Source organism: Manacus candei, unplaced genomic scaffold (genome assembly GCF_025592945.1).
Source record: "Manacus candei isolate 608988 ecotype Guabito, Panama unplaced genomic scaffold, ASM2559294v1 h1tg000018l, whole genome shotgun sequence".
In the NCBI taxonomy this organism is placed as follows: domain Eukaryota; kingdom Metazoa; phylum Chordata; class Aves; order Passeriformes; family Pipridae; genus Manacus; species Manacus candei.
The window spans coordinates 7,871,795-7,885,894 of record NW_026138066.1 but is presented as its reverse complement, the minus strand read 5'-3'; the positions used below and the strand labels follow the sequence as shown (position 1 = coordinate 7,885,894).

General features: G+C 39.2%; 1 protein-coding gene across 9 annotated transcripts in view; it reads left to right on the top strand.

Annotated features, from left to right (window-relative positions):
• The window catches only part of NCF4 (neutrophil cytosolic factor 4), an 80,436-nt gene extending 66,360 nt beyond the window's left edge, over positions 1-14,076 (top strand). For all 9 annotated transcript variants that reach the window (XM_051784630.1, XM_051784624.1, XM_051784632.1 and 6 more), the window contains 10 exons: positions 5,305-5,389; positions 6,563-6,716; positions 7,016-7,086; positions 8,465-8,592; positions 9,577-9,634; positions 11,166-11,264; positions 12,003-12,133; positions 12,227-12,292; positions 13,089-13,313; positions 13,690-14,076. In XM_051784630.1, the coding sequence (XP_051640590.1) occupies positions 5,305-5,389; positions 6,563-6,716; positions 7,016-7,086; positions 8,465-8,592; positions 9,577-9,634; positions 11,166-11,264; positions 12,003-12,133; positions 12,227-12,292; positions 13,089-13,313; positions 13,690-13,699 (1,027 nt within the window). In that variant the 3' untranslated portion in view covers positions 13,700-14,076. The remainder of the gene's footprint in view (positions 1-5,304; positions 5,390-6,562; positions 6,717-7,015; positions 7,087-8,464; positions 8,593-9,576; positions 9,635-11,165; positions 11,265-12,002; positions 12,134-12,226; positions 12,293-13,088; positions 13,314-13,689) is intronic.
• Positions 14,077-14,100: the final 24 nt, after the last annotated feature.

Genomic DNA, 14,100 nt, shown 5'->3' with positions numbered 1-14,100 from the left:
GAGATCAGACATATTTTAAAAATGTTATTCTTGTTTGCTTTATCCTATCACTTAACAGATTTATTCTATGGCTGGTGAGCATACAGCGCTTTTCTAATGTTAGGTGCACCAGAGAGAAGCCATTATTCTACAGTGTACAGACATGCACAGACAAAATGGTATAGTAGTGCTGTCCTAGTAGAGATGGTATGTAGTGCTGTCATCAGAACTTGACTCAGCTGGGTATTTCTGCTACGTTTTTTTTTATTTACCTTTTACTAGTGGTTCACGTATCTTTAGTGATTTGGGACTACATTCTTATTTTTCACTAAAATTCCATGCTTGCTCTGGTTGTTTGGTTATAGCTGATACTCTCAGGTTTCCAAGGTGCTGGATATCCTTGTACGTGTATTTTCTAACAACTTGTGCATTAGACAGAAGACCATGATTTCACAGCTCACAGGCATACATGTCTAAAATAACATAGTAGGTTGTGAACTGTGAATAGGTGTGTAGTGGTGTCAGCATATGGTCATGATTCAGTCATCTGAGGATTTTCTTAGTAGTCTCCTTTAATTAATTAATTTATTCCTATTTCTTGCACTTGGATGGATGTCTGCTTTCTCTTGCATATGTATAAGGGCCGGTGCATAGGGCCATAATGACTGCCAGACACGGTGTATCGGTGGGTTTTCTCAAAACTGGGAGTTGACCATGTCAGCTGATGACATGGGTTACTTTTCTAGTAGAGGCATATTTCTTGATGTGGGTACTGTCATTAAGGTATCAGTTTTGTAATGGACATTTATTTCATTCGTAGAGTAATTATTTTAGCAGAGAGAGCATGTGGATTTGACTAGACCCAGACTATTTTCTCAACCTAAATAACAGAAACTGTTACTTCTGCTATAGTAGCACAATAGATGGAATAGAGAGAAAACTGCTGGTACTGATTGAGGCACTGATTTGGCAAAGCAGTGTTTCCAGTCTTAGTCTCACAGCCTTGGTGATTCCTCTAATCAATCAGCTATGCAATCTTCTGAGGTAGGAATTTGCCTTTTGTCAGAAAAGAAAGTCTTGGCTCTGGTTGAGTTTAGAACAAGAATACATTGCAGAATCATAAACTTTCTTAGCAGGTTTAGCATTGTTCTGTCAGGTTAGCATTATTACTGGCTGTAACCTCAAGTAGAGAGTAGTGGAATTGAGCTGCTCTCAATTTGTTTTTCGCTTACAGCAAAGCAGTTGCATAGACAATTTGTCTGTGAGGTTGTCTGTCGACTTGTTCTTAAAAAGCCACATCTCCAGGTAAACAATGAGCAAGTATTTTTGCATTATGTCATATCCTCTGTCTACTAAAAAAAATGTATGTGCATTGTATCTATATTCTCTTCCAAGAGATTTGAAAACATTAGAATAACCTTTTTACGATTTTCTTATCAAAACTATGATATTCATCAAATAGAAAGGTACCTTAGAAGCACCTTTCTCTTTTGTTTCTATTAAAGTTTACACAGGTCTTGTCCTTTCCACATCTTTTTGTGTGTGTCAGGAGGGCTCCCCTGAATTTTCATGAGTTCGTATACATCGATATTGTGATTAAGAATTCTGGTCAAGGTGATCTCTTCCTATTTCCTTCTGAATGTCAGGAGAGAGCAAGAGGACCGCAGTTATAAAACTTGATTATTGTCTCTCTCACTCAAGGGAAGAGTATAATGAGCCTGATTTAGGGTTACATGAGGATTGCACATTTAACAGGCCTAATCAAAAAAACAGAGTATACATCAGAGTGTGAAGTTCTGTGGAAATACTTAGGTCCAACATCATCACTTAAAACAGTTCTGCTAAGTCTGTGTTGGAAGCTCAGAGTAGCACTCAGAAAATGCAGTTCAGAATTTTGTAGGTTCTCCTGGTCCCTTCTGATCAAGATGCACTATCTCCCCTCTCCAATTCTATAATGGTGCCTTCAGTTACCCACAAAAAAGAGACGGGTGAAGAATTTACTTCATTAAAATGCAGTGAAATGCAGTTACTCTCAAGGCTGATAATTACAGTTGTAAATAGAATTTTATTTTCAGGGATGCCAGTTGATTTTTGTCCATTCAGATGGGAATTTTTGTGCTTGACAGCGGAAGGAGGAGAAGGAAGCAAATACGTATTGAACATGAAAACGGAAGAGTCTGAAATGGAGAGGCAGATACCCATGGCAGCTTTTGACTAAGGCGGGTAAGCTGTGTTGCAACTTATCTACAGTGTTAGCAAATGATGACTTCCTCATCACTTTCTTGCTTTTATTTTCTTCTTGAAAAATTGTCAGCTGATTTTATACAAATGCTCTATCCCTACCATTTGAGTACAAGGCAGAGTGAGCCATTACCTTATTTTTGTATGTGGCAAATGTGGATTGTTTTGAGTGCATGAAGCTGAAAAGGTCTCTATCTTTCAAGGACTTACATCTCCCTTACATTGATCCATCCTTCAAAGCTCGTCTCCTGTGTCTGATACCCTGGTACCCATATGTTTGACAAGGTTGAATTTTCTGATGACACTTTCTGTTCCCATTTGAAAATTTATTCTTTAGCTCCACCTCCTGGCTCTTGGTCCATGAAAAGGAGGATTCTCAGGAATCACAGAGCCTCAAGAAGGGATCAGAAGTATTCATCCTAGCTTACGAACATTAGTGTAGGGATGCATATGGGGACATTTTAGCTGAAAAAACAGAATTTGTTGAGCCCACTCATGCTGGCTTTCAACAGAGGCAAATGTTCTGGTGGTGAGGTGGACAACAATATGTGGCTCATAGTTTCTGCTTTTTGTTGGACTTTTGGTTTCTCAACTGTGGCAGTTTTGATACATGACAGACATCACAGAACAGTCTTTATGACTGTTTTTTCTCTGGTACTTCCTCAATCTTGTGGGGGTGGGGAGGTACAGGAGAAATCGTCTGACACTGAACCATTAAAAAAAGATCTCTGAGGCCTTGCAAAGGAGTCTTGTTTCACACAGGAAGAATTTGACTTTGTTCATCCTATTCAACCAGGGACTGCCTAAGAAGCAGAGTAGTAGAGCTTAGCCACCTGGATTCAAGAAGCTGAACCCATGTCTCTTCCCCGACAGCTGCGAGAAAAGAGGTAGCGTGTCTCTCCCTCCTCCTGCTCCCCCACAAGCCTCATGTAACTGCTGTGATCTGTTTGTTTAATTTGGATGCAAGCATCTTTGGTCATTCTTCTTGTTATCCTAACTTCCACACTATTAGGCCGCTCGGTGTGGAGCAGTCCATTTCTTAGGTTGGAGTGGACTTTCTTCTTTTTGTGAGGAATAGTCAGCACCTAGGCCATAACGGGTAATTGTCCTCTTTATAGCTACAAACAGTTTCCCTTTTACTGGGGTTTGTGATATGACTAATTTTATCTCCATAACCACATCCCTCTTCACAGTAAGGGATAGTATTTACTGTGTTGTGGGTGGTGCTGATTCATGGCATTCTCCTCGAACAGCAAACTATTGAAGACCTTACATCATTACTTCATCCTTTCGAATGGAAACACCTGCTTGGGATATTCTCCTGGCAGGATAAACCTAGAGAACTGACAGCTTTTTTTTTTTTGTATTATCAGAATATTTAACATTATGTCGACTTGGAATTTCTTAGATGATCCTTTTAAAAGTTTCTCTCTCCCTCATTTGTTACCCTTTTTTCCTCATTCCTGATGCTTTTTACTTAGGTGTTAATATAAATACCCCTCTAACAACACTGAATTATAAGACTGAAGCAAAGGTGAATTTGTCTTCTGCTTGTCAAAGCTGTTGTACCAGGGAGAAGGTCACAGACAAAAAAGCACCTGCCAATTCTTGCTGTTATGTTGTGTGGACATTATAGACAAGTAATATGACTTTGCAGTAATATGGCTGCAGCGGCTGAAAAAACTCACACTCAGTCAGTTGACAGGCAGCGAGCACTTTATTTACAGAAGGCTTAGTTTTATAGTTTTTTCCTTCTGTCCACAGGCAAATATACCATATCTCATTGGGTAGGTGTTCTTGTTTATGTGCCTAAGCTCCTTTTCTAATAGGTGGTCAGCATTCCTTCATGTGCTGGCAACTCTCCAAACAACACCTGTTATTTACTGCAGTTCTTCTTCCTTTTCTGTTTTTTCATCTTCAGTGTTTACATTCCTTTACAATCTCATAGCTGTAACTGCTCAAATTCAAGGCCTAAGCTGTCTACAGCTCAGTTGTTTCCCTCATATGGCTGCTCTTTAGGTGTTCCTGCAAGGATCCTTCCTTCTCTTTTGCTTCAAATCCAATACTTTCTAAGATCTGCAAAGCTTTTTCTAACCCTGCCTACTGTCATATGTTCCTTCACATATTTTTGACATTTTCAAACAAGTGTCTTTGCTCTTACTTCAGGTTGTCTGCTGTGAAGGTTAATGCCAAGGTCACAGGTTTGATCCCCGTACGGGCTTAAGAGCTGGATTCATTGACCCTTGTGGGTCCCTTCCAACTCAGAGTATTCTGTGATTCTGTGATGAATCTTACCTACTGTGACAGAGAGATCTCCCTGTAAATATTTGCTAGCCTACTCATTCTTTTTTAAAGCCCCTTTAGGAGTTTGCTTTATTGTGATGTCTACAAGAAAATGTAACAACATTTTGACAACTGGTGCAGGCACCACTAGTTATGATATAGAATAATACTATGTTTGTCTTTCTTTGCTCTTTTTCTGTTTGTGCTTATCCTTTGTTTCTTATCCACAATGTACAAGGTACATTGTATGAATCTTGCACACAGAGTGTAAGGTTTTTAGGAATTAGCTTTGTGCTGTCAGTTTCTACAGCACCTGGCACAACAAGCTCTTTTCTCAGAACTGTTTCCTATTCCCTACAGTAATGCAGTAATAATAACAGCATAAATCATGATATATAATGATCTCCTTAGAATAAGATATACTGCTGCAGAGTTATTACTATAAGTCTTCTAAATGCTGTAGGAAGGATTAAGAATGCATCCACAATTGATCACATTTTACAGGAAAAGCTTAGTAGCTCAAGCATTTTTTTTTGTAGTTCTACTCCTCTAGAAAGCCTAGGAATGATAAGGGTGGTTTTCAGACATGTTGAATCCTCACAGTGGTCACTGACTTTGCTGAACTTACAGAAACTTGAAATCTTGAGATCAGGCCTCCAGAGGAAAAGAAAGACACCACAGGTGTGTGATTCTTGATTTTGGCAGTAGATAATGTGATATTGCCTTTGTTCTGTATGGCACAGAGACCTCGAAGGCTAATACCAGTATGAGTAACCTAAATCTTTTGTTCTTGCTTCACAGTGATTTTGACCAGCTTCCAGATGATGTACCTGTTTCAGCTAACATTGCAGATATTGAGGAGAAGAAAGGCTTTACAAACTACTTCGTAAGAAGGGAGATTCATTCTATCTCTGTGTGCCTTCATCTGTGACTGGTTTGGTTGTGGGAAGTAAATGCAGTTTATCTGGTGTAATTGCTTTTTGCTATGAATAGTTCCATGTAGAAAACTTCCCAGTGCTTGTTTTTTCTAGAATGGAGGATAGTCTATCATAGATTTAGTTTAAAAATTTATTTTCTGAGTGAAATGTGACAGAGGTATCCTCTAACATCATTTGTTTTCTGAATTCTTATCTAATCTCCAATTTTTTTCCTGTTGGAGTGCTGTACCTTTGCTGAAGAGAGTGGTAAAGGAGTTCAAGAAGGGTAGAAGGGCAGAGTCGTTATTCCTTAGTACTGGCAAGTTAGGATGCTCCCATCTCCACAGAAGATAGCATATTAATAAAATATGAAAGAGCACACAAGAAGGGAATAGTAGGGAAAAGCACTAAGGTCCTGAAGATTTTGAATACGACCAGCTCAGTCTGACTTCTGCTGGAGACTTTGCTCATAAACCCTTCCCAATGCAGTATGCAGGTTTTAGTCTGGAATGTAGTGATGTTTGATTGCTCTGTTTTTATGTTTTCTGAAGGATCTGGCTGCAATGTGACTCAAAGGTCAGTGTATGGAAATCATAGGTTTCTTTAGAGCAAAGCAATTTTGTCAGGAGATAAGAAATAAAATACTGGTTGGAGGCAGTCAGACCATAATTTCTGAAATTGTGTACCTTAAAGTCAAAAAGAAGTATGAATGCTTTCAACTCTGAAAATCAATTCATTTAGATGCCTGTCTATAGACTTAGATGTCCAAAGCATCTCACTGTAAAATATTTGTATTTACCTCCCTAATGTGTTTTGTTTGTTACTGAGGGAAGGTGTGTAAGCATAAAGTAGAATCTAGTCATTTCATGTTTCCTTTTAAGATTATATAACATAAAGTAAAGCAGCCACAGGGATATGCATCTTGGGAAATCCGGACCCACAAATATGCCAAGCTGGTGCTAACTTGTTATTTTCTAGTTCTTGAGTCTGCAGATACTTAACTGAAAGCTTGCTTTCCACTCTGCCCCTAAGAGAATATTCCCTCTAATGGAGCACTGATCTTATGATCCTATTGCCTTACTTTCATTTGGTAAGTATTTATGAGTATGAATATCAGCCTGAATCTCTCTTCTCTGTTTCAGATGTTTGTCATTGAAGTAAAGCTTAAAGGTCGTGGCAGATACCTGATTTTCCGACGCTATCGTGAGTTCTATGCCCTGCACACCAAACTAGAGGAGAGATATGGGCCAGAGAGTGATAATGGCCCATTCACCTGCACACTCCCTGTATTGCCAGGTAAGCTGTCAGTACCAAGTCTTTCCATGATTAGCAGCTTTATCAGCCCCAGGCTGTCCCAAAGAGGAGTTCATTGAGGGAACTAGTTGTGACAAGGAACTAGTTCCCAGCTGTAGATGCCAGAGAAGTCAAGCTCCATTGGCAGTACCTTCACTTGTGGTAAAGTTCATTTAGAAACATAAAATGCTTTAGAAAATATGTATTTTCTTGGAGATCCTATTTTCTCCTGATTGCTTCATTTCTCTGACAACCTCCTTTGTTTTTTCTTCAATAACTGTCACAGGTTTTATATTTTCCAGGAAAAGTTTTTGTTGGTGCCAAAAGGGAAATTGCTGAGAACAGGATTCCTATCCTAAATGTCTACATGAAGGTAAAACTTAATTTTAAGGTGGAGAATGCACTGAGCACTGCAGATATTTACCCCTTGAAATCAGCTAAGAGAGACAGTACTGCTACAGTCCTAGGTATCTGCTTCTCTCTGTATTGATTTTTCTGAATACACAGTGCACACACTGTGGTACAACCTGCAGTCCTCTTCCCCAGATTGTTCAGACTGTAGGATCTGCTGGAGTACACTGTTCACAGAGGCTCACTCACTCCCTTCGTGTACAGATAGATATCCTTAGCAAAAAAATCCCCCAACATGAGATGTATGAGGAAATGGTGAATCTCCAGGTGCTGCATGAATACAGGATTGGTATGTATGTCTAAAAGACTGGGAGAATGGTGTGTGGATTGTGTTTTAACCTTGCCCACCAACTAAATACCGTGCAATCACTCACTCACTCCTGTAACAGAATAGGGAGGAGAATCAGAAAAAGGTGAAACCCGTGGGTTGAGATAAGAAAAGTTTAATAATTGAGATAAAGTAAAATATAATCCTAATAATTGTAATTTAAAGGGAGATAATGAAAAAGACAGAGAGAAATAAAACTAAAGAAAAAACTAAACAAGTGATGCACAATGCAATTGCTCACCACCTGCTGACCCAGCCAGTCCTCTGAGCAGTGACCAGTGGCTCCAAGCCAACTCCCCACAGTTTATATACTGGGCATTCTATGGTATGGAATACCCCTTTGGCCAGTTTGGATCAGCTGTCCTGGCCATGGTCCCTCCTGGCTTCTTGTGCAGCTCCTCACCAGCAGAGCATGGAAACTGAAAAGTCCTTGGTTTAGTAAGCCACTGGTTAGAAGCAACTAAAACAGTAGTGTGTTACCAACATCATTCTCATGCTAAATCCAACACACAGTACCGCTACTAAGAAGAAAACTGGCTCTGTCACAGCAAGAATCAGGACAGGTGGGCTTCTGGTTATACCTGCTCTGCAGTGAAGATGCATCCAGTAAACATCAAGGAGAGAAATTCTTTGTGTGCAGGTTAACTGAAGACCTGACTTTAAATCACTAAAAGCTTGAAACGCTGGCCAAGGCTTACATGACTTAAGATTGCCTTCTTTCCACAGTCATTCATGTTCTGAAGGGAAACACAAAAAACAATTTACTTCTGCAGTAAATCAGGTACAAAAAGAGTGAAGCAATACATTGGCCAACTCCAGGAGTAAAGAAGAGAAACTGTCAGCTGTTCAGCTGTGTCCTGATGAGTGAGAAGAGAGAGGAGAGAGATTTCTGGCAGTAATGAATATCCTTCATGATCCTGTGGGTCAGAGAGGCATATTTGTTGCATGTAAATAAATAGAGAATTGGTCTCTCCCACTGCTACACTCTGCTTCCTCCTTGCTCTTGGCACAGAACCTACTCTGCCTCCCTGCTTGGGTGTTGATGGATGAAGATGTACGACTGTTCTTCTACCACTCAACCTTCGATAGCGAGCAGGTGCCTCACAGACTGAGACGGCTTCGCCCACGGACACGCCGAGTGTAAGTGATTGACATGTTTTTTCAGCATTTCTTGGTGTAAAAGATGCTGTCCAGTTTTGGCGGGGAGAGAGAGACATGAGGGTCACCACTGTGTTTCCCATGTGAATCCATGAATTCCCAATATGAGGATCTTTGTGGTAGAGTGAACACAGAGTATATCTTCTTTTCAGTAATCTTAGCTTTTTAAAGTGGATGTGGTACTTGCATTAAAGGAAAATTCCAAAAGGAGAGTATAGCTTGCTTTTAAAAAATACTGTCCAGTTCTATCTGCCTGTATTTCTTTAATGGTAATCTCTATTATAATGTGCAGAATATACAGGCCAAGCTTAATGACATAGGCTTGCACCACTGAAGTCAATGTGAGTTTTGGCAATTAATTCAGTGAGATCTGGTTCAGACACTAAATGAAACTGAATATTTAATTTGTTTCTGTCCTTTGTCCAAACAGGGGCCTGTCCTACATAGCAGCATTGACACCCCTTTGGAGAACTGTTAAGTAGACGCCATACTTCATTACCCTTTAGACAAATTAATTCTCCTTTCAGCATAGCAAAGATGGACCCGCTTCCTTTTCACTTACCTCAAACACTGCAGAAATTGCATGTGTGTATGATGACAGAGTTTGAACTAAATGCCATAAATGCTAGAAACAGAGATGCCCAGAAGGCAGAGTAGGGGGGCTGAGCAGTGCTGTGGAAGTCCAGGATACTGACTATATTGAAAATTCCATCTGTTCTCAACAGCAGACACCATCAGATTGTTGCTACTCTGAACTGAAACTGAGGGAACTAGGACAATGTTGTTGCATCCGTATTTTTTTACTTCAGTGCTGCACACAGATTCATTTTCATGCAGTTTCTCCAGTGGTCTATGGCTTACCTGCCTCTTAAATAGTAAAAATGCAGACATTGTACTACTGATTGTGTAGCATTTTTTATGACTAGAAAGGCATGTTTATCTCCCTGCTGTCCCCTTTCTTTGCAGTAAAAGCATTTCACATCAAGTACCTATTTTTGACCGCACAGCAGCTCCGCGGGCTGAGGTGAGTACTCTGCACAACCTGTCACAGGATAGGAGATTAAACTCCATTTTACTTTGGTACCTCATCCATCAAGTTGCCTTTTCCAATTAAAACCTGGGGGAAGAAAGTGAAATCAACAGAGAAAAACAATTGATTTTAACAACAGGGAGTGAAACAAAGGATGGAAAGAAGTGTTTTGTTCCTCATCACTTGAGTAGTAAGAAGGTCCATTGTGAAGTCAGAGCGACAGGACATTCAAAAATGAGACATGTACAGCTTGCTGCCAAATGGTGCATATTTGCATAGTGATAACCATAAATTAAATTTATAACAGGCACAAGCTTCAGCTTCATTGACTTCAGCATATCTTTAAAAGCTTTGCAGGTGAGGCATCTCAGTATTTTCTGTAGCACAAGTGTTCTACTGAAAAGTGCCTATACCCTTGTCTTTTGTGGTATATTGTCTCACTATTAAGCACATGGGACTGCTTTGTAACCAGTACTTGTCTGAGCATTGTCTTGCTTCCTGGAACTTTGCTATGTAAGATTAAAAAAAGCCATCAAATGCTTTGAGGTTTGTTGGTTTTGGTTTTCACACTGACAGTGACAGGTCTTGGAACAGTCATGCCTCCTGGGTTTTATCTATGAATTTATTAATATCCATTATACCTGCCAAAACTTTTCAAGAGGTGAAAAAAGCTTTTGAAAGAGCTATTAAATAGACATATGAACTACGAGCACAACATTAATAAGAGTGAAAGAACTATCTCAACACAGAACAGAGAACACCTTTTCGTTTTTGTTCCTCTAAGAGTGTTTAAATTGCTATCATGTTCTCTAAGGACAATGGGGGAGCTGTGCATTTTTGTAACTCAGCAACATTAATTGTCCAAGAACAGTTTGTTAAGATGGTAGCATGTACTTCCTTTTTTTTTTTTTTCCTCCTGAAGAGGACATCTAAGTTCCATTTTAACCACATGTCAATTTCCCAGGCTTCCCCAAATCTCTCAGTTCAGCATATAGACCTGAAAGCTAGATGTAAGAGCAACGGTTACTTACCCTTAAATTAGGACACAACAGTTCTGCAATTTTTTAAGACTTTTTATGATATTTTCCAGCGAATCTAAAAGTTGTAAAGCTTCAACCAGAAATAATATATCTCTTCAATTCTCAGGATTTCAAGCTGTCAGTTGTCTTCAGCTCTGTTGTCTTATTTGCTCTTAAGTGTTTTCAGCTTATGTATATTTATTTCTCTGGTGCTCAGGGTTCTGTCCCTTTAAGAATCCTAACATGCAGTTCTCTCAGGCCCATGTTTATCCTAGTGCTTTCACTATTTCTTCAAAGCATTTTTGTGCGTGCTGAGTAGGAGAAGAAATTGTGAGAACTGCAGACTGTGGTCAAATATATGTGACCTTATCCCAGAAACATGTCTGTGACGACAAAATGCACACTACCTTGCTGCTTTATGCTTTCACCTCAAGTACAGAAAAGAAAAAAAGGTTTACTTTTGTAATTCTGCAAATTAGTAATTTCAATGTTATTACTTTCCATAGGCACTGTTTGATTTTCCTGGAACCAATAAGCTGGAACTCAGCTTCAAGAAGGGAGACTTGATCTACCTACTCAGCAGAGTAAATAAAGACTGGTTGGAGGTAAGACTGCAAGAGCAATACTGAATTATTAGCATACCTTGACATATATGAGTAGAAAGGGTTCTCCTAATCCTTGTGACCTGTCTCCTCCTTTCAAGGAGAAACTCTACCATAATCAAGTCTTACTGTCAAGAATAAATCCTTGATTCCAAATTTGTAATTGCTTTGTTCCTTGATGGTTTTAGCTTACAAATTTTCTGCCCTCCAGACTTCAGTTTTCATTTGCATTTTTTTCTGCTGGAATGTTCTTAAATTCTTTGGAAGTGATTAGAACACAGAAAGGCCACAGAAAGGAGATGGAAACTCCATTTCAGTGATTAATTGGTTTCTTGCCTCAGGCTGAGTTGCTGTATGCTTCATGCTTCATACCACAACACACGTCAGCCTGATTAGAGAGAACTTGGGTAATGCAGCAGTCTTCTGAAAGAGGATGAGGAGAACATACTGCGTGTTTGCTGATATGATATCTCTGCTTGCTCAAACACCACAGCCTTCCTTGCTAACCATCTGACTTTCATTTTTTACACGCTGTTTCACTCTCCTGCCTGGTATTTGACTGTGCAATTGTATAATCTTTTTGTAGGGATGCCATCAGGTCACTTCCATAGCCTTTCTTTTCTGGATTATAGTAGAAAAATTCTTATTGTTGTTTCTGTGGAAATTAATTGAATTCCAGAACTTATGCATGTGGCCGAAATGGCGTGGTTTTCTTGATTCTAATATTTCCCATCATTCCAGGGAACTGCTAATGATGCCACTGGGATTTTCCCATGTGCTTTTGTGAAGATCATAAAAGATTTACCACAGCAGGAAGACACAGTCAATAAAGTCCGCTGTTATTACCACAGTGAGACTGTGAGCACTATCAGGTAATAAGAAAATAGTATTCCAGATTATTGCTGAAGAAGCACCAATAATTCTCTTTTCATGATATGTAATGAATAGATTTGTTCTGATTACAGGGATATCTCAGTGGAAGAGGATCTAAGCAGCATTCCATCATTCAAAGATCTCATGGAATTGATGAGGTACAATGCAAGCAGTTAGTTGTATATTTAATACTTAAACATTTGTCAAGCTTATGCCAGTCCTAGATTTTTCACATTCTACTTGGTCATCACCAGGTTTTGGGTGTGAAATACTTTTCAAATGTCTTGAAGAAGTTGTACTTTGACTTGGCCTAGGGCCATCTGTGCAAACACCTATCTTCCTTGGGATTGTCAATAAGTATGGAATGACCCACACTTCTGATTCACTTATGCTGTGTAGAAGTTTCCATTTTTGTTCTAAGGTAAAAGCAATGACCCCTTGAAAACATCTTTTGCCTAATACACTTCTTCAGGATGCAGGACTCCACCTTCTAACACCTGCTAAACTAGTGTTAAACTAACTTGATCTAGTGTTGAATATCAACACTTTAGAACATCAAATATTAGTAATAGAACACCTATGCTAATACTCTTACACTCCTCAGAAAAAAAACAACTGTAAGTACGCAAAAGTGGGTAAGTAGGCAAAAGTGGGTAGTAACTACAGTCAGCATTTTTTGTATGGGAATTTTATCAAACATACAGATTAATTGTGCCATTTGTGTGGTGTTACTGTAAAAGGCTCTTGGTTCTGATAGATTTCTTAGCTTAAACACAGCGCAGCACGAATGTGGCTGTATAATTTCCAGTACTAGCTGTATCAAGAATGCCAACACATGCAAGGCTTTATGTGGCTTTTAGCAGAGTTAATTAGATTGTCAGTATATTGTTCATCATGTAGCACCTCCCAGGCATTCCTTTATTTCTGGGGATCAATCCATTCCTTTTCTACCAGGCGGGAGTTTGACCAAGATGACATTGCTTTGAATTATCGGGACCTTGACGGGGATCTGATCCGGTTGCTCTCCGATGAGGATGTTGAACTCATGGTATCTCAGAGCAGGAGAAGGCCCTCTGAGAAGCACTTTTTTCCTTGGAAGTTGCACATCACTCACAAAGATGACTTGGGTGTCTACAACACTAGTCCAGGAATAGATGCTACTCAAATAGTAGGAGCAATGTAAGTGCTATATAGATATATTCCAGTAGGTAGCTATACAGTCCTTTAATAATCCCTCTCTTCAAGCAGTTTCCTTTAATATGGCTTTGAAGTGACCTTGAAAAGAGTAATTTTTAGTAATATGTTACCTTTCAATGTAAAATCTGTACTTAGCTTCTACAGCTTTTTAGCACTCCTCTGCAATAGAGACATCTACATAGAGACCAGAGAAGGTGAGGAATAGATAAATAAAATCACTGACCATATTCACAAAGCAAGTCAGTGTTAGCCTGCAATAGAGATGTCTGGAGTCCCAAGACCTGCTCTAATCTCTATACTCACTCCCAGAGCTATTATTTGTCCAGAATGCCTTCATAAACTTTTCTTTTTTTTCTAGATTGCCATAATTTTCTCTTCATTTGCTGATATGAACATTTGTGTGCCAGTGCATAATTATTTCTGTCATGTTGGAGTCTGACCAGGCATTCAGAGTTTCTTCTAGAAGGATCAAGAAAACTTTATTGTACTTCAGTGAAGAAATTGCAGCCCACCTTAGCTTTCTTCTTTCCACTGCCCAATATATTGAATTTTTTGAATCAAACTTAGTACACCTGTGGTGTTCCTCATAGACCTTTTTGTAATTGTACAGACTACTTATTTCTGCATTCTGGGAAAACATGCATGATGCCTATTCAAACAGGAGTTTATTCTCTGTCTATCTTCTGCTTTTGGACACTTCATTTCAAAGGAGAACTAACAAGAAATTACTGTATCAGATTCTTCAACAAATAAAGTTAAATATGAGTTT